This window comes from Ischnura elegans, chromosome 7 (genome assembly GCF_921293095.1).
Source record: "Ischnura elegans chromosome 7, ioIscEleg1.1, whole genome shotgun sequence".
NCBI lineage: Eukaryota > Metazoa > Arthropoda > Insecta > Odonata > Coenagrionidae > Ischnura > Ischnura elegans.
In genome coordinates, this window is record NC_060252.1 from 25,322,364 (window position 1) to 25,348,164 (window position 25,801).

Here is a 25,801-nt window from a genome sequence, read left to right on the forward strand (position 1 = left end):
ATGTTGACTCAACGCTATCCTACGATTCCCTTTTTTCCTTAGTAGTGGAGTTTCTTTAGGGTTCAATCCAGCAGCCATCATCTTTCTTTTCGTCAGCTTGTCTCTCAAAATACTTCTTCATTGGGGGAACCTTATGCTCCTCCTTGCACTTACACACAAAATAATCGCATAATTTAAAATTTTCCTTTAAAATTGTTTGAGTTTTATACTTCAATAAAATCCTACTTTTGGCCTATTACGATTTTCCGTAAATTTTAGTACTTCCTGTGGTACCGCTAAATCCATTCAGTCACATTACTAATGGAAGAGAAACGCGTCAATATAGTTCGCACACCTTCATAGCCTGTCGAGAGGCGTCTTCATAGACCGTAGTCTCCTTTCCTGTGTGTACAGATCTAAAAATATTTCATCGCTCAAATTAGGCAAACTGTCAGCAAAAGTAGCCAACAAAAGAATTTGCTAAATAATATAGGGATTGATATATTCACTTTTCGAGCACCCAAAGTTTACTTTTTAGCTGTCGATGGATGTCATCTTTCATGGCCAAACTTTTTCATAATAATAAACGCGAAGAGTATTAATTTTGAATCGCGCATTCGCAAGCACAGCACTTTCGTTACTATAATGAGGAGCCGGCGAATAGTCGGAAGGCTACATACTTCCATATCACCGCCTAGGCTCGTCTCCATTCAACGCCAACATACCGCGAAAACGCCCGGAACATCCTCTCATTCTTTTTCAAACACTCGCTCTTCACAATACAATGCTACGCTCCATATCACCCTTCGCTTGCTTTTTTTTTGCACTTATATATGATAAAATTCAAATTTTCATGAAAAGGAGATAATGAACAAACGAGCTAAAAACATTGAAACTTTGAAACATTTTCATGCAATCAATGAGACCATTAATAACTGAAAATTCGCGAAAATATTTGTTGCATGTAGAGATTCTCAATAAATTTGACGATAAATTCGAGATAAAAGCCTACAACAAAGGGTGTGTCAAATTCTAATATTTCGCTTCAATTAAAGTGGAGTGTTCCGGGGTTTCCACTGCGTAGTTCCTTCAATTTTTCGGCGATTACCCTGGAACTTCCTCATTTTATGTAAAACTTATGCAGTCATGTAAATTATAATCTACATTGCATTATTTGAGTGATTGTTTTACATGCTCCTCTGAAGCATGATGCAAACAAATTGTTTCACAGCTAAGTGGTACAAATTTTATTGAACAGTGACTTGAAACTCCCAGTTCAATAAAATGTTTTAAAGCCACATTTTATAGAGATAACAATTTACAAACATTTTCATACATCAACATAATAAAATGTCTGACTCTAAAATTTCTAGGTGTATTCATATAAATTTATATATTCAGAGAATATTTCAACAATTTTTTGCGATATATTACAATATTAATTTTTGCGATACTCATGGCAGAAAAAATGCTTCGAATCGCATCATTCCTTATATATCCTTATTAATTAGCAGAGCAACGATTTATGACGAATTTGAAAGCTAAACCTTTGCTAATACGTAAAATATGAATAAAATTGATTAAATACCACTTCTTATTACTGGTTTCTTTAAATTTTAATATTTTTTCAATTACTTTTTTTATGATACTTCGATGCAGAATTAGCCGTAATTCTTATTTTACTATCTACACGTGGCTACCTTACTATGACAAAAATACAAATTAGGAGTTAACAATAAAAATAAATGCCATCGATTATCGCCTCACATTTTGTTGTCAACGTTTTCTACCAAATTGAAAAGAAATCTCTTCTTCATATACTAAATAATTTCCAAGTCATAGTAATCGACTATTAATGCACTCCACCTCTTAGCTATAAACCTATTCAACCACGCGACGTGGACACAGAAGTTATTTCATTCCACGCAATACCCCAGGGGGGTCTATAAATACGTTTTCTGAATGAATTATATACATGGCGACTAAAAATATATCTACACAAGGCACCGCATGAATTAGAAAATCGAATCCGAAGAAAAGATAATCGCTAATGTATCGATCTTATTTCCAAGAGGTTGTGAAACCACTTACACGAAGGCATGGTGCGATAAGTTTAGAAGCTGAAACTCAAAATAGGCCAACATGAACGTGCATGAAGATTTAATCAAGATGCTGAGTTAACGGGAGGACTGGGGTATTTTTCATAGGATACCTCTCAGTTATATTTTTCACTTTTTACTGCTTTCGACACGCTAGATAGATATTAAGCACATTCAGTAGGATCACGCTTATAGGAAAAAAACATTCTTTGACTACGCAAAACTCATATTTAAAACTCCTGACTTAAGATAATCTCTAAAATATTTTCTCTCAAGTTCAGCCAATGTCCGAATGAACTCTCAACGGTCTGCATAAGCGTGCAGTATATTTATACATTTCTTAGTCAATTTTGTTCTTTAAGTCGATAATACTCTTGAATGTGCGACTATTGCAAGGAGGAAAAAAATTATTCCAACATCTACACACTTTGGATTGATTCTGATTTTGTCACGATTGTCTTAATTCATAATTATCACCTAATTTTAGCAAGTAAATAACCAAGGTTATGAACCTCTACAGAGCTGTATACATATGCTAACTAGCCTAATGCTGTATTAAAGGAAGCTTTATATGGCAAAATTAGCGAAAATCCCACGGTTCGTTTCATATAATGAAAATCAATCAAATCAGAAAAAAAACACTTATTGCAGATAGTGTTTTCTACAACAGGATTTCCTTGCATAGAAAATTTGTAGACAAGCATTAATAAAAACATCCACACACTTTGGATTGATTCTGATTTTGTCACGATTGTCTTAATTCATATTTATCACCTAATTTTAGCAAGTAAATAACCAAGTTTATGAACCTCTAGAGAGCTGTATATATATGCTAACTAGCCTAATGCTGTATTAAAGGAAGCTTTATATGGCAAAATTAACGAAAATCCCACGGTTCGTTTCATATAATGAAAATCAATCAAATCAGAAAAAAACACTTATTGCAGATAGTGTTTTCTACAACAGGATTTCCTTGCATAGAAAATTTGTAGACAAGCATTAATAAAAACATCTACACACTTTGGATTGATTCTGATTTTCTCACGGTTGTCTTAACTCATAATTATCACCTAATTTGAGCAAGTAAATAACCAAGGTTATGAACCTCTAGAGAGTTGTATACATATGCTAACTAGTCTAATGCTGTGTTAAAGGAAGCTTTAAATGGCAAAATTAACGAAAATCCCGCGGTTCGTTTCATATGGTGAAAATCAATCAAATCAGAAACAAAAGACTTATTGCAGATAGTGTTTTCTACAGCAGGATTTCCTTGAATAGAAAATTTGTAGACAAGCATTAATAACAAAAATTTCAACAATCAGAAACCCCTAGGAAATATATCCCTGTTGCAAAATAAACCTCATAAAAAACGAAATGAACAACATGTTTCCCTAAACTTTAAATCTATCCACCCCCTGAATGTAAGTTACATTGAATTAAAAATAAAAAATATTCCCCCACCCCAAATGTGACGTATTACTCGCCCGTAAAATATCACATTATACATTTATTCTAGTATATTCGGGTAAATATTCATTTCAAATACAAATTCCTTCTTTATTAATTTCCAAATGGGAAAAAGTTCTAAATTTTCTGAATTGTTAGCGTAAGATAAAGTTTTTGGCTGAAATGATTCTACAGCCATGGTTTTATCGATTACATGAATCAACACTGAAAATTAGGAATAAAAAACACGTTTTTCTCTAAAAAAAAAAAAGGTATAAAATGCACGATTTAAAAACCTAACATTCGAATTTGGTGGACAAAAATGTATGTGTGCTTCTTAAAATATCAAAATCTAAATAAAATAAATATACAGAGTCTAATAAAAGAAAAACAAAACTGGGATAGCACTACAATAATATAAAAATAAAAGCCATCAAATTAATTTAAAAATAATTAACGTAATTGCATGGTCAATGCTTTCACATCAAAACCAAAAAATAACATCACTTCCAACAGGAATGAATTGCAGCGATGAGTGGGAAATTAAATATGTAAAGAGTACACAAATAAGATATAATAAAAATTCTGTGTTAAGGCAAAGTAAAGGGAACCGCATTTAAGTTAAAAAAGCAATCAGTGGCAACACGTCCAATTCAGAGCAAATTAGAAAACAGAAATACAGGGAATAAAATTTATGTGGTTAGTTTTTTGGTAAAATAATTTTCTAAATACTTCCGGAAATACATAAAAAAAACTTTATTTGATTCACTTAGGTTAAAGACAATAAATAATGCGATTAAAATCATATCGATAGGGAAGTAATCCCTGAGCGCTCGTGCATTCATAAATTCGCAGGGACCAATTGTTGTGGTTGTCATGGTACAAAACGTTCAGAAGAAGCTCTGAGAATTCATGCGCTAGCAAATAGCACTTGGGATTTTCTAAAGAATTTGAGTGAATTTTCGGGATAATTAAAGCAACTGAGTGATAGAGTGACTGAGTGAAGCGGAAAGAGATATAAAATCGCTGAAAGCTGTACCAGATACTTGGATATCTTCAGCTATTCACGATGGAAAACATTTGGCGTGAGTAAAACTTTATTTCACCCTGGGAAAATGAAGCTGAGGACCTTTCTGACACATTAATAGAGTGAAATTGGTGATTCTACGATTTTTTGTTTATTACTTTGGTCACTATATATTAGTAAATAAGAAAAATATGTATATAGTCATATGTTGTTTGAGCACAAGGGACTTTGGTCTAAAAATATCAAATTCAAATGAAAATAATAATTAAAGATATCAGCTTTACTCGATTTTCTAATTAAATATACTTTATACATTGAAATACAATCTAAAAATAAACATCATTATTTCATTTACCTTCCAGTTTCCGTCGACGCCTTGGGAGAAATTGGTGCACTTCGATACCAAGTCAACGTTTGGCGTAAGTAAAACTCACGGAAACCTTTTTTTTATCCGCACCACCGGTAAAAATTCAGTAACTCATATAAATCATTACCTTTTTCCAGGTGGAAGGAGGGAACTACCAGAAGAAGTGCGACGAAATATCATTGGAAAGTAAGCGAAAATTTCTATACTCTGACGTAAAATCAAAATTTAACATTTAAAATTTAACAAAGAGAAATAATTGAATTGAATTCAACAAGCCTTTCATTATGGAGGCGAATAAAATTAGAAAAATAAACTGTTTGAAAGCGAGTCTACGCAATCAAGTCTTTACTTTAAAGAATTCAAAGCAATGCAACATCGTCTAACAATTTTCATCAGAGATAATCAGCAATTTTTCTCGTGTTATATTTAACAGACAAACGAAAACATCACCTTCGAGGAGAATGGCATCTTGGTTGAATTCGGGGTTTTGTTTCCTCCAAAGAGGAGAATATGAAACAAACGAAGAAAACGTGGCAGGTACGACGACATTCCCTCTGTCCCAGCATCAATTTCCCAAAAGAATTAATTTACATCCTATTATCCTAATATGCGGTATTGCCTGAAATAATAAATGTTTCATTACGGAAAACATTTCAAAAAGTCAAAAATGTGATATATATAAGTAAGCCGTATTAAATAACTCATCTCATTTATTCATGGCAAAAGAAATGTTTTAGCATCCTGAAATTATTAGAAGCCATATAAACGCGATGACTAACATTTAAAATAATATTGGATGCATTTCATTTCACAGTGGCACTGCGGTCCTGTCTCAACAACACTGCGAGAAAAATTTATTCATCATGTCCGGAACTTACTGGTAACTTATGATTATTTTGATTTAAATTTGGAGTGAGTAAAAATTATAGAAATATTTTTTAGCACAGCCATATGGATTTCAAAATAATTTATAAATACGGAGGTTTTATCTTGATTCCAGATGAAACAACCGAACAACTGAAAGAAGTGCCAGGAAATGTGAAGAAAAAGTAGGCACATAAATATTTTTTTTATAATAGTGTAACATTTTATTCTGTAAAAATATTAAATCCCGCAAACTTCTTTTAATTCAGAAGCAAAACTAAAACACTATTTTGATCATGTTTGATTTACAGTGCACCGAAAAGATCAACGTTTAGGAGACCGACATCTGGTTTGGGTCCAGCGTTTTGCTCCTTCCGCCGTGGGGATAAAGAAACACACGAAGAAAACCCAGGACATACTACCTCATCAAGTCTCTCTCTAAATAATTTCCCAAATTGTAAGTATCTATCTTTGCACTCAAAATTTACCTTGCACACGATGATACTCGAAAGAATACCTGGCACGCTTCTGAACGTATTTTAAAAAGTTATACTTTTTGATCGGACAAAAATATTGACACGCTCAATGCCGCACATTCAAATAATTTGAATGGCATATAGTCACGATTACTTTTATAAATCGGGGAAGAAGAATTTGCATTCCATTTAAATTATTTGTGTAACTGAACGACTAGGAGGTATCATAAAATTGATGATTAACATTTAAACTAATTTTAATGCATTTCCATTCACAGTGCCACTCCGGTCATGTCTCAACAACACTCCGAGAAAATGTTATTCATCATGTCCCGCAATTTCAGGTAAATTATGATTAATTTGGATTTAAATTTGGAGTGAGTTAAAATTATAGACTTTTTTAGAAAAGCTAAAGGTATTTCATAATGATTTAAACTCATGGAGGTTTTATCTTGATTCCAGATGAAAGAAATGAACAACCGAAGAGAGTACCAAGATATGTCAAGATAGAGTAAGCACATGAATTTCTTTCATGTTAGCGTAACATATTTATTCTGTACAAAATTTTAAAATTCTGCACACTTCTATTAATTTAGAAGCGACACAAAAACTCAATTTCTATCATCTTTTATTACAGTGCACCGAAAAGATCAACACTGAGGGGACCGACATCCGGTTTGGGTCCAGCGTTTTGTTCCTTCCGCCGTGGGGATAAAGAAACACACGAAGAAAACCCAGGAAATACTACCTCATCAACTGTCTCTCTACATAAATTCCCAACTTGTAAGTACCTATCTTTGCACTCAAAATTTACCTTGCACACAGTGTTACTCGAAAGAATGCCTAACACGCTTCTGAACGTATTTTAAAACGTTGTACTTTTTGATCGGATAAAAAAATTGACACGCTCAATCCCTAACATTGAAATAATTTGAATGGCATCTAGCATAGTGTCACGATTACTTTTATAGATCGGGCAAGAAAAATTTGCATTCCATTTGAATTATTTATGTAGCGGTAAGATTAAAAGGCATCATTAAATTGATGACTAATATTTAAACTAATTTTTATGCATTTCCGTTCACAGTACCACTACGGTCATGTCTCAACAATACTCCGAGAAAATGTTATTCATCATGTCCGGAACTTGCAGGTAACTAATATTAATTAAGTGAGTAAAAAGTATAGAAATATTTTTGTAGCAACGTCACATGGATTTAATAATTATTTAAATTCATGAAGGTTTTATTTTGATTCCAGATGAAAAAAAAGAACAACCGAAAGAAGTGCCAACATATGTCAAGAAAAAGTAAGCACGTGAATTTTTTTCATGTTAGCGTATCATATTATTTTGTACAAAATTTTAAATTTAACTTTAAATTTAATATTAATTTTAAATATACTTTATTTTGATCATTTTTGACTTACAGTACACCGAAAAGATCAACTTTGCGGGGACTGACATCTGGGTTGGGTCCGGCGTTTTGTTCATTCCGCCGTGGAGATAAAGAAACACACGAAGAAGCCAAAGCAGTTACTATCTCATCAAGTCTATCTATACATAATTTCCCAACGTGTAAGTACCTATCTTGCCACTCAAAATTTCCCTTGTATACGGTGATACTCACACGAATTCCTGTTACGCTGCTGAACGTATTTTAAAACGTTATTCTTTTTTTTCGGAAAAAGTATTAACACGCTTAATCCCGCACATTCAAAAAATTTGAATGGCATATAGCATAGAGTAACGATTACTTTTTTTAATCGGTCAAGAAGAATTTGCATTCCATTTTAATTATTTTTGTAAATGAACGATTGGAAGGCAACATAAATTCGAAGACTAACATTTAAACTAATTTTTGATGCTATTTCCATTCGCAGTGCAATTCCGGTCCTGTATCAACAGCACTCCGAGACAATTTTATTCATCATGTCCGGCAATGAAAGGTAACTTATGATTGATTTTGACTTCAATTTTGAGTGAGTAAAAATAATAGAAATATTTTTGTAGCAAATTCATATGGATTTCATAAATATTTAAATACATGACGGTTTTATTTTGATTCCAGATGAAAATAATGAACAACCGCAAGAAGTGCCAAGGAATGTCAAGAAAAAGTAAGCACATGATTTTTTTGTTCATGTTAGCGTAACATATTATTCTGTACAAAATTTTATATTCTGCAAACTTCCTCTATTTTAGAAGCGAAACGAAAACTCTATGTTTATCATCTTTGACTTACAGTACACCGAAAAGATCAACTTTGCGGGTACTTATGTCTAGGTTGGGTTCGGCGTTTTGTTTCTGCTGCCGTGGAGAAAATGAAACAGACGAAGACCCAGCAGATACGATCTCTTCTCCTCTGTCACCTAATCATTTCCCAACGAGTAAGTACCTATCTTGGCACTCAAAATTTAACTTGCACACGGTGTTACTCGAAAGAATAACTGTTACGATGCTGAACGTATTTTAAAACGTTATACATTTTGATCAGAAAAAAATGTTGACATCCACAATCCCGCAAAATGAAATCATTTGAATGACATAGAGCATTAAGTCACGATTACTTTTATAAATCTGGCAAGAAGAATTTGCATTCTATTTTACATGTTTTTGTTAGTAAAAAACTAGAAGGCAACATTAATTCGATAACTAACATTTAAACTAATTTTTGACTCTTCACAGTGCCTCTTCGATCCTGTCTTAAGAACAGTTCCAGCACATTTTATTCATCATGCCCGGAATTTACAGGTAACTTACGATTAATTATAATTTCAATTTTATCCAATTCATTGAAATTCTATTGCATAACGAATTCTATGGGCTGCAGATATTTTACAAACAATTGTTTGCCGATAAATAATCTTTAAAAAGCTCGGAGTTTTAGTTGACCTTTCCCCTTTACACACTAGCAAGTTCATCGTAATTTCACAAGTGCATTGCATTCCTCTGCCTCTCCGTATGTCATAATGATTATTTTTACATTGAGATTTTATGGACTATGCATGCAGATAATTGATAGAGAGCAGAGTCGTATTAGGCATTTAAAATTACAACATGATGACAACGGTGGGTCGATAGCATTATTTTCTGTAGCCTCCAAGGTAAACTGCAAAATCCAATATAGTTTTCCTTTTATCCTAGATGCTACATTGTCATTATATGTAAAATATAAAGAATGTCCCTGATTAATTTTGACACCGTCATCGCTCTACACCAATTTCGAGCAATCGTTGGAACCCTATTAATCACGACCAAATTAATGGAAGTATTATCCATTTCGTCCACCTAATTCCTCTAAAAAAATATAACAATTCTTTTTTTTATATTTCCAGGACGCATCGCTCCAATAAGAGATGCAACTTCGGAATGATGATTCACTCCTGACGCAGCCCTTTGTGTCTGCCTCCCAGAAAGAACCGAAAATTTATTGACACGTTTTTTGGTGGAAATACTGCCAAAAATAGAACTCGGATATTATCAGAATAAAATCCTTGTAAAGTATTCAGCATTCAAACGCACATTTTGGTAAACTTTTGGAATAAATCCATTCCTGCCATTATTTTTGGGTTTTTTTAAATTGCTCGCGTACTTCCAGATATGCAAATGTGTAATTTAAAAAACTATATTTATTTGAATATGTCCGTGACTTCATCAAACGACTGGATCGTCCTTTCAAAAATTGCTACCTTGATAAATATTGTTTCAGATTTAAAGTGATGAGTGTATTTAATATTAGCGGAGAATACTCTTTACAATAAAAGAGGAAAATGTTTTTCGTGATATTCAAGATATTTCGGGATGCTGATGGTAGCAGACATGTTGGACTATGCGTTCTCGGTAGCACCGTCTGTTTGGCTCCGTGTCGCTGGATAAACACAGGGATACACAAGATACAACGATACAACCTCAGGTACAACAACGCGCTAATATTGCAACCTCTGCACCTTATAGTCTACTGCTCCCTGCTGCTTTCATTAAAAGGTGAGTTATCAATTTTTTATGCGATTTACATTTGTTTGTCATACGTAATCTTACAAATGTGTCCTTAGCCATGAGGTTCGTGATGTCATGAAAATGGCCTATGGACGCCATTAGGTAATAGAAGGCATTCGTAGTTCTTAACCATAGAGATAATAATTCATATTCTATCTGGGTTCCCATTCTACTAAATAATGAAATTCACGTTTTTTCCAGGTTTTCACGGTTTTTTCCAAGTTTTCGCGTTTTTTTCAGGTTTTCACGGTCTCAATGTCGTCAAATTCATGGTCCATTTATAAGTCAACAATAGGACAATCACCGGCCGTATATTAACTAAAAATTAACATACGCCTCATACGCCGTGAATGTAATCGCAGCAATGAAAAGTGATATCTGTTATGACGTCAACGTTTGGAAAATTCAGGGCCAACTAAAGGCCCAAGCTAACCGCGCTCTTGCCCGGACGCCGAATACCATGGCCTCCTTTAATATGCGAATGCACCTTATGACCTTCTTCCGTCTGAACACCGGAAGTCCTTTTTTAATTCCTCGCCGATAGATTGTTTTTTGCGCACGTTGTTTCTGCCGCACAGCAACCAAATTTCCCTTGCCCAATCTTTCTGAGATCGCGGAAAATATTTATTAAAATTTTTTATAGAATGTAATAAATCAAAAAAATCAATTTCATATAAATACAGTGGAACCTCGATGTATCGTTTTTCGGGGGGATGGGAGAAAAAATGCGGGAAAACGATCGATGCGGGAATGTTTGGATAGGTTGCCTATCTCCCAGGAAACGCAGGATTTTGGCGTGTAATTACGATATTTGTCAAAGGTTTCAAAGGAGATTTTTACCAATTACAGGAATACTAGTACTTTATCGAGACACTTAGGTCACATTGTTGATTCGAATAATATCTCTTTCAAATATCCTAAAGGAACACGCCACCTCACTAAAAATGTTTGCTCTCCACTCGGCATTTATCCCTGCTATTATGAATTTCTCTCTGATGTAAAAATCCATGAAACGCCATTTCAAGTACACATATTCACGAGAGCAATGTGCATGTTATGCCTAACACAACCGCTTTCGCCGGCGCAGTGATTGGTTGTGAGATGGATCATATAGGCCAAAAATAGTCAATTATTTGTAATGTTCCTGTCTAATAAATATATTTTTCATATAATTTTGGCCATGTGTACATCGTGAACAATGCTGCGTTAATCGTCAGCGGCACGCCCGCCTGAGCCTCGGTTTCATCCCACTTCTTGTTTTTACCTTGTAGCTCGCTCTAACCCCACCCCTACCGTCATGTGCTAGCGAACAGCCCGAGCCGTTCTCCAATATTCACGCGCTTATATCCCGGATGCTTTTCTTAATATTCAATTATTTTCAGTCCATCTTTTAAAGTGCTCACTTGTATTTTCGTAAGGGCGATGGTCGGAAGACGGATAAAAATAAAACTAAAAAAAATGAAACGTTACTTTTTAAAATCCACACGAAAAACACAAAAACTAGTTTGGAGTCAACCCACCCTGGAAAGTACGGAACCACTCGTGCGAGGTGCAGTTCGGAACTGATGCTATCGCGTACGTCTTACGCAGAATATACCGCAGAGGGTGAAGCATAAACATATGACTGCGCCATGAATTTTTTTGTTCTAAAGAGAAGGCAACTTACACATTCTTTTCTAATTATCGTAGCGCCAGATGAGTAGATAAATTCGGATCGTTGGTAGGGAGAAATAAAATATCTTGAGAAGTTATCCCTTCCTCAGTAATTCTGACAAGTGAGACTCATAGTATAACTCGTAAATTGATAACTGATAATAACCTGATATCCCGTTTTCGGAAAAATGCCACATTAACAGCCGAGAAGCTCAGCTATGAGGATATCGAGTTTCACCAGAAATCACCATTGTATTTTTCCGACTATTTCCTTGCTTTACATGCTTAAATAACGTTATAAATTAGTCGTGTTTGGTTTCATTCTTTTTTGAATTACGTGCACTTTACAATTATTTCAATTTAATCAAAGTATAATGCCAATTGCCGAAATTCATTGTTAGACACCTTTTGTGCTAATAGGTGATTCATTCTTTGTTGACCTCCAGAAACAGGGAACTTCGAAGCAGTTAGGCTGAAAAAGGTCAGTGGGTGAGAAAAGAGGGGAGCGCGAAACACGTTTCTATTGTTCTCGTGTAACTTGATATTTTTTCGAAGCTAAGGTCTTCGTAATATTCGATCCCTGTGCGAGCTGAGACCTTTTTTTATTTCGGAGAAGAGGAAAGCTTCAGAGGGAGGGAGGCGAGTTCTGAGTGGACGGGGATAGCGGATCTTGGGAAATACGCTTATGTAACTAACCCACGGTACTCAGCTTCTCCCTATAGTAATTCAATCTCCTATGGGTGTCTGTCGTTATTAGCCACAAACAACACGTTCTAAACACTTCGTCTCATTTTCGTCAAACGATGGATACGGGAAAATTATACGACAGGACAGCGATCTTCAAACGATGGATGCGGGAAAACGATGCTTCGGGGAACGATGGATGCGGGAAAAAATTACATTGCCTTTATGGAACTTTATTTGGGACCAGGAACGGCGAATGAATGAATGAACGATGAACGCGGGAAAACGATCAATGCGGGTACGATAGATCGGGGTTCCACTGTATAATGCACTTGGTTTTAAATGTATAAAGACAAAATAAATACCTGCTGAAACACGTTATTTTCACTTTTACTTTATTATTCACATAAATGCAAACGAGGTGAGCGTTGTCTATTGAGAGCTATTGCCATAAATTGAAAGCCTATTTACCGTAGAAATGTTTCCTTAAGTAAAACTCCAATGGCAAACTTATATTTCGAAGCATATGGCATGTGTCCTAATTTTGTGTGGAAACCGAACTTCGAGTTACAAATCAGATAATTTTCGAAAATGGTTCATTCTGGGCCCATTATAAATGCAAATTATTTCATTCGTCCTTTTTCGAGTATAAGTCCATCCCAAGCTATCCCTGAAATTGAAACGCTTATACAAAATAACAGACTTCCGCCATTAAAATGGAAAATATCGGTCACTGTGTCGTCATACAGTGCGGACCTATTACTACACTTCGAATATTCGTGTGTAGAGAAATGCGTAGACTAAGAGTCTACGCGAGCCTGACCATGAAACAAGATTAACATATCGTAGTTGATCAGTCAATCGTAGTATTATTATCAAGATTGAGAAATTTTTAAGGTTTCACGGCGAAATTCACGGCTATTTCCGGGTTTTTTCACGGTAGACGAAATTCACGGCTTATTCACGGTTTAAGGTTTTCGCGGTTGAGTGGGAGCCCTATCTATTCTGTTATCCATGGGATTTTCAATGGATCTTAATTTATCATTTCCCATCCGTGTGCTATGAATACTTCAAATACAGCCGTGATTCGACGCTATTCGTATCTTCGTCGGGTGATATATTTTTTTTATTTAATCTTCGGGCGTCAAAATTCCAAGAACCCTTTAAATAACCATGTTAAGGTTCTTGACTGATTCCATGGTTTTATTTTGCCCTGATTTCGATTTACATTTATTTGTCATACGTAGTTAACTTTATAAATGTGTTCCTTTCCCTGAGGTCATGACGTCATAAAAATGGCCGCAGGACGACGGAAGTTAATTGCCAGCCTTTTTTTCTTAGCCATAGAGAAAATATATAATATTCTTTTGTTTCATCCACTGAGTTTTTATTGGCTATTAATTCATCATTGCTCATCCGTGTGGTTTAATTACCATAAATAGAGCCGTGATTCGACGCAATTCATACATTTGCCGGGAGATGTACCTATTTGTCTCATATTTTTGGGGGTCAATTGGTGATTTTATTGGTTATTTGGTCCGGATTTTTCAATTGATATTTCGGAGAATCAATTATATGAGTGCTAGTGTGAAGCATATTTTCACGATGCTTTAACGCCGTGGTTAATATGCCGGTGAATGGTTCAAAAATGAAGGCTTTGCTCGTTTATCTTATTATTATTATTTGCTACGGTGATATTTGCTATAATATTATCCAATTATATTTCGTTAATTTCGCAGTAACACTCCTGATAAAAATGATCCTGATGGAAAGGTGCTAATTATTTTTTGATTAACAATCTCGTGCCAGAAATTTATTTACCGTCCCATACGCACAAAATGATTACACGTGCTTCAAAACCCCCGTCCGGTGAGGAGTCTAAAGAGATAGGCCTCTTTCCCGATTTCTCCCCACCTTCACCACCTCGAGAAACCCCACCCTCTTTGGGGTATAAAACCTCGAGAGCCGCCAGCTGAAATAGGTACACCAACCCTGGCCTTTTCACGTTGCTGGATGCTCTGCCGATTTGTTGAGGCGCCTCATTAAATAAGTTGTCTGATGAGAGAGATAGGACCTGGAAAACATAGGAGTTTGGACTGAAAAGGAGGAGCCTGGCGGAGAGAAGGAAACAGGAAAATGAAAGGTGGATTTCCATCGCCATTAAGAAGAAGGTCAACCCACGTCATCCCTCTGACAATGAGTATTCCCTCAGAACACGGTGTGCAGTAGGCGCAGTGATTATCTATGGAGGTCATCCCTCAGCCGTGAACGAGAGCAGGAAAACCTGATAAGTAGAACCACATTCCTGCATTACGTCCCCCAAGTAAAGAAGAATCTTGACGTAAAGCCCCGATCTAGTGTTGTTGAAGAAATCCAGAATCCCCCCCCCCCAAGAACCGAAGAATTATCCCTGTGTTGAAAAGTCTTCGCTCCCACGTTTTTGTTTATTGCATTTTCATTTTTCCCCACTTTCCCCCATTTCCTTTGAATGATTGCGTGTGTTTTAGTATCTTAGGGCAGAGTGTGCTTTCTATCAATGATTTGTGCTTAAGGTTAATGTTTCCTTTTCCTGTAAACTCATTTTTGGGTGCTCATGTCTCGGTGAGAAACCATGCCAAAGACTGATTGGAGTGGAAGCTTCTTGTTTTCCTTTTTTATTAAGTTGTCATTGTTTGTCGATCGCACATCTCAATCGTAATGGGCTGGGATTTGGTTATTATCACTGGCCAGTTAGATGTTCAAAGCAAAGAAAGATATTGAACAATTTCATGTGTTTTGTGTGTATTTTGCCCTGTTTTTCTGCTTTAACTAATCCGTCAAACTCAGAACCTATGTTATAAGCTCTCGTTCTTTCGTGGACGCCAATCATTGTAGCGAGCCTCCCCACATAATAACTATTCCCTCTCCCTTCCCCTCCTCTTGCCGTTCACCTCCTATCCCCTCTCCCTCTCCACAGCCAACCCAAACCCCCCTCTACATTACAATATATTTTGGACGACTTACCCGCGGCACCATCAGGCGATGGGCACCAGAAGGAATGAGAATAGCAGAAGAGCAAGCAGTAGGAGCGATGGAGGAAGTGCAGCTGCACGGTTGCATGGGAAATCAGCAATGGAATATGGCTGGCAGGCACACACCTCCTTGATGTGTCCACCCACGTATGAGGTCACGCAGCCAGAACTCATTGCATAGTCACTATCCACGGTGACTCGTGCGCACATGTAGGTTATGTTCTCCACTGTTGATCATGAGAGGAAAGCTAGGGATCAAACAATATCCTGCAGTGAGCCACCTCAAGGGTGTTTGGCAGGGTGTGAGATATCAACAACATGGGACATGCAACGTCATCTGCATTTCATCTTAGCAAATAAATCTGCAACATAACTATTTCATTTTGCTCTTTCTCTGATGGCATTCTCAGGTGCCATGTCTCCACTTAGTAACCCCTAAGTGGATGAACCTAGTATTATCCCATCAAATATATAATCAATATTGATCTTCAACTTTTCAACACACGATTGATTGATATATTATAAAACATCTTCCCAATTGCAGATCCAGATAGGGGCCATAGTCAATGTTAACCCCTCCCCTTGGGATATTCATTTTACACTAGATAAAATGGTAATTTTGTTCAATTGCCGAATATAAACAGGAGAGTACCCCTTCCCCCTTTATCCCTATTCTGTATTCGCCACTGCTTTTTCCCATTTACAATTAACAATATTAGACAAATATTTTTGTAAAATAATAAACACGAATTCTATAAACAGAGAGCACCATACATGCCATTATTAAGGAAGAACATATGTATATGGTCACAGTATTTTTGAAACTCCAAAAGTGACAATAGTAAAAAGAAAATACCAGTTTTTCTTTATTTAAAATAATGAACAATAAAAAAACATCTTTTCTGCCAGCCCAATTCACTGTGCACATCATTAAATTGTTGTGCTGCAAAAGGAATTTTGATGATGAAGTGCATTTTTTTTCAAATTTCATAATACATATACCAAAGTTGTAACAAGTAAAAATGTAGGAACCTACAAAAACTAATTTTGGAGTCACAAGCAAATGAATATGTAGGTATGTGTTGAAGATGCGAACACTTGTAAGTCAAGACGACGCATCACTCACATTTGAGTGATATTTTTTCCTTAAATTTTATGAACTTACTTAATGCTATATGTTTAGAGCCATCATTTTGAAATTTTCAAGATTACTAAGTAGACCCTTGTCAATTACTTTCATGTATCTCAAAGAATAAACGTTTGCCTCACAAGACCCCCACTCTGCATGGAAAAATATACCAAGGAGACAAGAGCCTTTTTTTCTGCTGGCAGGGGCAGAGCAGATACGAGACCATGTATAACCTCTTCTTAGGATACGTCGCGGGTAAGATTATGTAAGAGCGCCGACGTTTCGGGTTCCGACTCGCTACCCATTCTCATTGCAACTGAATAAACAAAATATATAATACAAATTTTGGGGGTACTCTCCTGTTTATAGTCGACAATTGAACAAAATTACCATTTCATCTAGTGTAAAGTGGATACCCCAAGGGGGGGAGGGGTTAACATTTACTCTCTGGATCCGCCTTTGGGAAGATGTTTTATAATATATCAAAATATAACGTATGTTGAAAAGTTGAAGATCTCTATTGATTATATTTTTGTATTTTTTCTGTAGCCGTGAGAATGGGTAGCGAGACGGTACCCGAAACGTCGCGTCGGCTCTCTTACATAATCTTACCCGCGCGGTATCCCGAGAAGAGTTTACACATGTTGTTCGCCGGGAAGGTGTAAAATCTTATATAGGTAAGAGACCCTTTTGATTCCCTCTCTATCCTTTTCCCAAGGGCTCAAAGGGAGGACACCAACCACCACGGAACAGATTAGTGAAATATCAGATAATTTGGTGAATTATGTCATAGGCTTAAATCTACAAAACAACTATTACCTGAAGTTTGTTGGTAATTTCCTGTTAAATTTGAAACTCAACACCAAGGAAATCTATTGATTTTACCCACATTGGTTTAAACTCTTCTGTGCATTTGATTTATCACATTTAGTCTCCAGATTGTATACATAGGATGAGAGAAGGATAAAGTAGTACCTCAAGGCATGGAATGCGACCACTAACAAGCGAGTGAGAGACTGGTTTGGGCATAAAGTTAGGATTGCCAATTGTCCCATTCATGAAAGAAAGTTTGCTTAGACCATAAAGATATAAAGGACCTTGAAAATCAAGTGAGAAGAGATATTTTAATGTTCATGTACATTTTCTCCTCATTGTTAGTCAATGTTACGCTCATACATATACGTTTCCAGCAGCTGCAATGCTCAGCAAGAAAAACTTCAGGAAGTCAAGACAAAATACTGATGTTTTAGGATGCTAATTAGGGTGGTAAACTTTTTCACTCGTAGAAACACATTGACTTCACCTTGATCTTACATTTGAACATCAGCAGGAATGCCATCCATGAAGCAGTAGATAATGCAAGGGGAAGAATTAGAATAAAACAATGTTTCATCAAAACAGAAGCGGATACATATGGGGGGCACGCCCCCCCCCCTTGCGGGGCCATCTGCATTGCCTTACAAAGCAGAACCACAATTGTAACTTTTTTATATCATAAGATAGCATTATCTTGTATACGTGGATAATCAGCTTAAATGAAACTTTCTCTAACTTTGCATGCGACTTATTTTTCATTCCGATAAAAGTTCTCAAGAAATATTTTGCGCCCCCCACCCTTGAGTTTTTTCTGTAGCCGCTACTGCATCAAAACAAGTTTCACAAGGCGACCCAACCATCCACAATGCTGGCGACATATTCAAGAAATGTACGACTTACCCCCGCCATTATAGTAGTACGTGAACTTGACACAGGCCTCATTTTCTGAGTGGCGACATCCTATCTCAGTCTTCTTATATTTCTTCCACAGCCACGTCATGTTTGGTGGCGTACCGTCGTCTGTTTACACAGGAAGTCAATAGCATGTAAAATAAGTAATTGAAGAAGAATTATAAACGGTGCAATTATCTTTCAGCCGAGGTACTCCGATGACCAGATAATTTTCGCAGTATGAGTTTTTCAAGAAACTGAAAATGGGATGGTACCTCACCATCCTCACCCACCTTGGTCGCAAACTTTTTTCCAAGATTTCTTCGTAGTATTCTTAAGAAACCTCTACTTCTGACTGTGATGTAAATTTCCCGAGTTGTATATTTCGCAAACGAAAGATAATGTCTGCTTTAATTAAAATTCCAAGCGAAAAATGGGTACGCAATTTTGTGTTGTAAAACCATGCAGATGTGAACCAAAATCTTCAAAAATCATGGAAAACACAGCCAAAGAATCTGGTCAAAGGAATATTGTGTTTTTTATTCCATAACAATCATACCACTACTACACCACCTATTTATGATCAAAGATTATCGGAGGAAAACGGGATCGCGCGCGTTTTTGAAAAATTGCCCATGTTTGACCTACCGTACCTCAGCAACGGATCAAGTTTACGTAAAGTGGCACCCAAATCCATAATTGGCAAGCATTTATGATTATTTACGCTATTTTTAAGACTCTATCTATAAAAAAAAACATTTTGGAGTTTTGTCCAGCTTTTTCCGATTCCGGACAACTCCGGTTTTTTCCCAATTTTGACAGTTCCCATCAACGTTCCTCATTATCACCTCCTTGTTGCATCAGTCCAAGGCTTCAAAATAGAAAATTCACAAAGGGATTGGAAAAATGAGAACATGTTGGTGCAAGGATTGTTATTTCGCCTAGTCCAGAAATTACCATACTCGACTCGATACTCGCGAGTAGTTTTCAACTCGACTCGAGATCAAAAAGCGCTACTAGCACATCTCTAAACATGATTATTTGACTGCACGTTCCAAAGTTTCACGCTCATTATTTCAATTATTCAAAATATACCAAACTTCACGCTATGCCTCGCGCTAATAGGGTGGTTTCCTTTTATTTTTTTATTGCCTAGATCGAAAGATTATTACTCCTGGAGTACGTATTTCACGCTTTTAGATTTTTAAATGACGATATCTATTTTTCGCGATTAAATGAAAAGTGAAAATTTTCAAGCGCCCGAAAACGCGACGCGTAAGTAGGAACGGTGGGAAAAAGTCCGTGCGACGCATTTCTGGTTCCCCCTCCCGCCTTGTGAGGTGACCTTGATCGAGGCTCTGAGCGCTGATAGGACGCAGGATGCTAGCGGGTAGCTGAGTACCCTGCTGGCTGGTAGCGCTTGGCTTAAATAAGGATTATTAATACATTATCAAATGAAGAAAACTTTCCGACCTTAGCCAGTTTTAATAAGTGATTATTAAGACATGTTTCCCTGAGCTCTGCGCCTCATGCATGCATTGGTAACCTCAGACGACGTATAACTCCTATCTTCTCGTATAGAAACTAGGTCCCTGTGACGTCACGTGGAGTGGCATCGCATGGGCGCCAATCTGGCCCTTTTCAAATGAGGATAAAATTTGACTCTTGCCATTCGTCAAAACCGGTATTTCTAAAATCAAATAATTTGTATATTATGAATACACTAATGGTGGGTAACGAATCGCAATCAATGACTGTCGTTTTCTTTGATGAAGGAAACTACCCTATTCCACCAGGTTCCGCGCATATATTTTTTTTCAATTTAAGCCACCATTGACCTATGGGTATTGGAATCTCATGCTTACTACTCCATATGGATAATTTATAGCAATTGTATTTTATTTATCGGCCTTAACAAATGGAACTTGCGGGTACGGAGAACAAGCGATACGGAACATGCGCGCTCGGCTCAGTACCACTACTGTACTGAACTACTTACTGCACGCCCCTAAAATTTCGTGCTTAGACAGATCTCCCGTGAAGTCTCCAGCAAAAAGTTGGGTCAAAATTTGAAGCGTTTTTGCATAAGCATCGTTGAACATACATAAAGAAATAAGAGGCACAGCGCATGGTTGGTACATGTAATGTAAAGGCATATTAAGGGGCGTTCAATTTTTTTAAATATGACTGATAAAAATCTAATAAATTTCTACTCATTTAAATATTGGATGACGCAAATTTCCTACATATCACGTGCAACCCACAGCTGGATTCATTGCTACGTAATTTTTGGTCAGCTAAATGGGTTACAGGGGTGATATCATGAGCAAAATTGGCTGACCCCCATTATTCCCCACGAGGAATAGCTGAACTCTCATTGACCGAATCAGCAAAAAAGGACTACAAAACATGGGTAGGTAGCCATTCAAAGGGGAGTAATGATTTTTTAATCAATGGGGTTCCTGTATGATCACAACTTGCTTAGACAGTTGGATAGATGTTTGCAGGCCTTGGTGGATACATAAAAAAATACAATGTGGGAAACATAGCATATGACAATAATTCACAAAAGTAAAAGCGTAAGAGGAAGAGGTTGCAAACCCTCACCCCGAGTAATTTCAGAAAAAAATGAAAAGATAGGAATGTTTTAGGTTCTGAAGGAGGTTTCAGGCTCTCCAAGGAAAATTTTTATTTCACCAATTAAAAACACGATGCATAAAAATTATTGAAAAATAACTAAAAGCCTACGCATATCAGGCCTCAGATGTGCTTTCGCCAGGGGTAATGCATAACACTCAGGGACCGCGGTATTGATCATACTTAATGAGGGATGCCGACTTACAAAAAATATTGGGGGGAGGCAAACCGGGGTGCATGCCCCATAAAATTTTATAAGTAGTGAGTTTTAAGTTTTTTAAAGCATTTTAGATGTCATATGATCAACATTAGAACCCTGATAACTTGAATCTCGATATCAGATCACTGCGGGGAAAATCGACAAGCCTGACACATTTTTTCCTCACACCCATAACGAATTTTTGAGGGGGCTCGGGCCCCCTCAGGCCCGATAGAGTCGGCGCCACTGTCCTTTAATCCGCCCCTAATCCATTGGGTATTTTCGGATACGTTTAATGGTGCAGCGGATGGAGCCGGTCAAGTGCCAGCGTGGACAAGAAAAATAGAATAGGGTGGTTTCCTTCATCAAAGAAAACGAAAGGCATTGATTGCGATTCGTTACCCACCATTAGTGTATTCATAATATACAAATTATTTGGGTTTTGAAATACCGGTTTAGACGAATGGCAAGGGTCAAATTTTATCCTCATTTGAAAAAGGCCAGATTGGCGCCCATGCGATTCCACTCCAGGTGACGTCACAGGGACATAGTTTCTACACGAGAGGATAGGAGTTATGCATCGTCTGAGGTTACCAATCCATGCATGAGGCACAGAGCTCAGGGAAACATGTCTTAATAATCACCTATTAAAACTGGCTAAGGTCGGAAAGTTTTCTTCGTTTGATAAGGTATTAATAAACCTTTTTTAAGCCAAGCGCTACCATTCAGCAAGGTACTCAGCTACCCGCTAGCATCCTGCGTCCTATCAGCGCTCAGAGCCTCGATCAAGGTCACCTCACAAGGCGGGAGGGGGAACCAGAAATGCGTCGCACGGACTTTTTCCCATCATTCCTACTTACGCGTCGCGTTTTCGCGCGCTTGAAAATTTTCACTTTTCATTTAATCGCGAAAAATAGATATCGTCATTTAAAAATCTAAAAGCGTGAAATACGTACTCCAGGAGTAACAATCTTTCGATTTAGGCAATAAAAAAATAATAGGAAACCACCCTATTGTCCACGTTTTAAATTTTCAGGGGGGATCGGAGATAAAAAGCAGCAGTTTTTGTCTAATGTTTCCTTAGATCATTTTTGGACCACCACCTTTAGTAAAATTCCAAGCTTTCGACCTCTGTAGGAAATGGTCAACTGTGTGTTTTCCTGGGGGAGTGAGTCAATTACACAAGGGGCTGCAAATATCTAACAGACTTTGGGAATCGCATCGATGAAAATAGGATCTATGCCTATTTAGTAATAATTGCGATATTCTATCAAAGTAATTATTCCTATTAGTTCTACCATAGATAGCCCATAGTGAAAACGCATAGTGTACAAGGCATCGCAAAACGGGTGCTTTTTTCTTCTCACTCTAAAATTAAATCTTTACCATTAAAAATGCTCCAAGAATTTCAGGATTATATTAACTGAAAATTTAGTGATAGCCTGGATTGTTACTTCCTCAATACTTCCGTTAGAAAATACAGGTAGCGTCCCTTCTCTCGGTTAACAAAACCAAAGTGATTTGTGTCTAAATATATTGTTGTACATTCTCAACGATGATAAAAATGTAGAAGCAACATCAATTTCAACACACACTCGATATTACAAGTCAGAGAGTTAACTTCATTTTAAGTTTATCACTTGAACAAATAAACCAACTTCGCAATTTTGGGAAAATAAGCTCCGAAAATTGGGGGAGCCTAATCGAAGGAGAGGTACATGTGCCTACTCTGCGGAAAAATCTGAAGTCGAAACATAATGATTCACCATAAACGAATACCGATAATTTTTTGGTTAGTAATGACGATTGTTGCTGTTTATAAAGATTAGTCCACATCAAGTTGCACAGCTATAATTAATCGCGTTGTTTCTCATTCACCATACCCAATTCTACGAAAGATGCAGCGCTACAAGTCTTAGCCACTTAATCATCTTGCAATGACACTTTCAAAACATTAATAAGCTTTGTAGAATTTAATACGATTTTAGATTTTTTCCACGTGCTTAATAAATTGAAATCAAGCAGTTTATCTATAATTGAATGAGAATAATTAATGCAATTCTGTCGTTACTTGTATTACGTCCCTCGAGGGATGATCATTACTTGTATTTTGAGTAAGTAATGTATCTTGAACTCTACTCGAAACTTGTACGTTACTTAAACGCCTTACTTGACTACAGCCTATAACGATAATAATGACAACGATAAAACTTCTCCACTTTTACCTCAACACAAAAATCCATCCGGTAATTCACGAACTATTTACAAATATGAAATATTGCGATAAAATTTCTCATGCAACCTAGCGTTACTAGCGTTCGCTCGTTCATTCTCAATGTGCCAGAGCATTTTTAAACCGAGACACACACAATAACGACAATAATCGATTCCGAGTCAACCTCATTACGTGGAGGCGTGTAATATACTTACAGGTGATGACCAATGGGTCCATGCACACTTCCGGCTTCTCATTTAAGTGCTGGCAGCTTCCGTTGCCTTGGCTCTCATTGTTCCACTTTGGACCCAACCACGTGAAGCTGAAGCAATAGGAGTCGCTCGTGGCCAGCGTCCCTGTATCGACATAAACACACAACGGCTCTAAACATTAACTAATCGCTAGTATACCATAGAGCTAGGATATAGTAGAGCGTTTTTTGTCTTTGAGCAAGTAGGCCGACTAAACGTCGGCCTACCTACCGAAGACGTCGCGACTCAGCAGAAAATAAGATACATCTCTCAAAAAAATTACTCGTCACTGGAATATGTACTCCATATCGTCAGTGTGCAATCTTAGACATAAACTTTTTAATCTTTTAAATTCAATTTTTAATTCTCCGTGACTTATTCGCACTGCCCCGAAGTTATCATCGGTGAGGACGTCAGCGTGCGACGCAGGCCGCTAGAAATACCTCTGGACACAGCACAGTGGTCCAGAATGTTGAAAAGCGCGGCACGGTAATACATCGTAACAAAAGTAGAATGAATATTGGTTTTTTAGTTCGCTGCAGCGCTGTAGTTGGGCCGGTGCCCCCTAAAATCAAAACTCGTTATAAGCGTGCCGGTTAAACTACCTTTTCAAATCTGTAAAAGAAATAGCCCTACTGTAAATTGTCCAATGGATTTTAGAAATAAAAATCGGAAATGATTATTTACTAGTTCAGAGTTATCTCGTGGCACATCTTGGAACTAATACAAGAGTTAAAGAGTTCGACATTTCAATCGCGGCCGGATGTATTCATCGATTTAGATTTTAGAATACACGTTCAACTGTTGGCAATTTTTGGTGAGTACCGCCTAAATTCTTTTCCCAACTACAGCACTAGGTCGCTGGTTAAGAATTTGGCCTCGGGCCTAACACAAAATCAAAATGTTCACAAATACAAAAAATCTGAAATTGTGTTTGGAGAATATTTAGTAACCCGGAAATTCTACCGAGTTGAAAAGATTTGTTCCATAAATTATACATATGCTAATGGACCTTGTTGAATATCTAGATCAGCTGCGAGCTCCTTTGTCGAAGTAAAATATAGATGTATAAGAATTTAAATTAACCTTGCAACTACTTACGCAACCCCACATCAAATGTCCACAAGATTGCGTCCACACATGCACAAAACGTTGCAAGTTGCAAGGCCTAAAGCGGACATTGAGCACTGTAACGTGTGATGAAGGCATCTGTAGGAAAAACCGCGGGATACTTACTGGTGAATCAAAACGCAGTCGTCAGCAAAAATACTTCATGTAGGAATTTCCATGGAGGAAAAATCATTAGCCAAACCCATAATCATTGAAAACGTCATCTTTAACTCGTAATTAACAACGAAATTATCAGAATCTTCACTCTAGCAAATTGTATTTCGTTCAGTTTTGTAGTATTGCATTGCTTACTTAGCTCGCCTTCGAGTTATTCCCAGAAAATATAAAAAGGTCACTTTGAGGGGCCCCTCCTCATCTTTCCCAGTGAGACATCGATTCGACGTCTAAGTAGTCTTCGATAAAACGTCGATGGTAACACATCGATTGATGCCTATACGGTCCAAAAATCGATGAGTTTTCGATGTCGACGTCATCGACGTGATATTGACTACTTACCTGAGATTTGTTATGTAGCGAATTTTGGTTGATTGTGATGCAATAGAAAATAAGGTTAAATAACAATTACGGAAATCTTTTCGACTAATAATGACCATCCATTGCGGCCACAACGACGGATTTCAATCGAGCACGCAATGTGTAAACAAATGAAGGCTGAAGTAATTAGGCGGCTTCAATTTTGTTCGCGAATAGTAACCTCAAGTCTTGCATATTTATCTTGAATAATAAGCAGACACCCTTAAGAATAAAAAAGAGAGATCATCCGTTGACATCCGTGGCGTGAGTGCAAAAGGTATTAAAATGAATAGGGTGCTCTCCTATTTTTTTTATTGCCTAAATCGAAAGATTATTACTCCTGGAGTACGTATTTCACGCTTTTAGATTTTTAAATGACGATATCTATTTTTCGCGATTAAATGAAAAGTGAAAAA

At 36.9% G+C, this 25,801-nt stretch overlaps 2 protein-coding genes and 1 long non-coding RNA gene across 5 annotated transcripts in view; 2 read left to right on the forward strand and 1 right to left on the reverse strand.

Moving 5' to 3' along the window:
* LOC124162546 overlaps positions 1-25,801 on the reverse strand; it is an 85,901-nt gene that overhangs the window by 54,759 nt on the left and 5,341 nt on the right. For all 3 annotated transcript variants that reach the window (XM_046539126.1, XM_046539125.1, XM_046539127.1), the window contains exons 2-4: positions 23,706-23,846; positions 18,449-18,568; positions 15,596-15,830 (exon numbers count right to left, since the gene is read on the reverse strand). In XM_046539126.1, coding sequence (XP_046395082.1) covers positions 15,607-15,830; positions 18,449-18,568; positions 23,706-23,846 — 485 coding nt within the window. In that variant the 3' untranslated portion in view covers positions 15,596-15,606. The remainder of the gene's footprint in view (positions 1-15,595; positions 15,831-18,448; positions 18,569-23,705; positions 23,847-25,801) is intronic.
* LOC124162551 lies at positions 5,384-5,957 on the forward strand. The gene is made up of 3 exons (XR_006865611.1): positions 5,384-5,455; positions 5,733-5,798; positions 5,919-5,957. It is a non-coding gene; the product is annotated as an uncharacterized LOC124162551 (long non-coding RNA).
* LOC124162547 lies at positions 7,695-9,821 on the forward strand. The gene is made up of 6 exons (XM_046539128.1): positions 7,695-7,834; positions 8,140-8,205; positions 8,328-8,376; positions 8,504-8,646; positions 8,945-9,010; positions 9,595-9,821. The coding sequence occupies exons 2-6, from the start codon at positions 8,199-8,201 to the stop codon at positions 9,630-9,632; spliced, it is 303 nt and encodes a 100-aa protein (XP_046395084.1). The 5' UTR covers positions 7,695-7,834; positions 8,140-8,198; the 3' UTR covers positions 9,633-9,821.

Coding starts and splice junctions, on each gene's coding strand:
- LOC124162547 (XM_046539128.1), top strand. Junction 8,377..8,503: donor CCAAGGAATGTCAAGAAAAA/GTAAGCACATGA, acceptor TTTGACTTACAG/TACACCGAAAAGATCAACTT. Junction 9,011..9,594: donor ATCATGCCCGGAATTTACAG/GTAACTTACGAT, acceptor TTATATTTCCAG/GACGCATCGCTCCAATAAGA.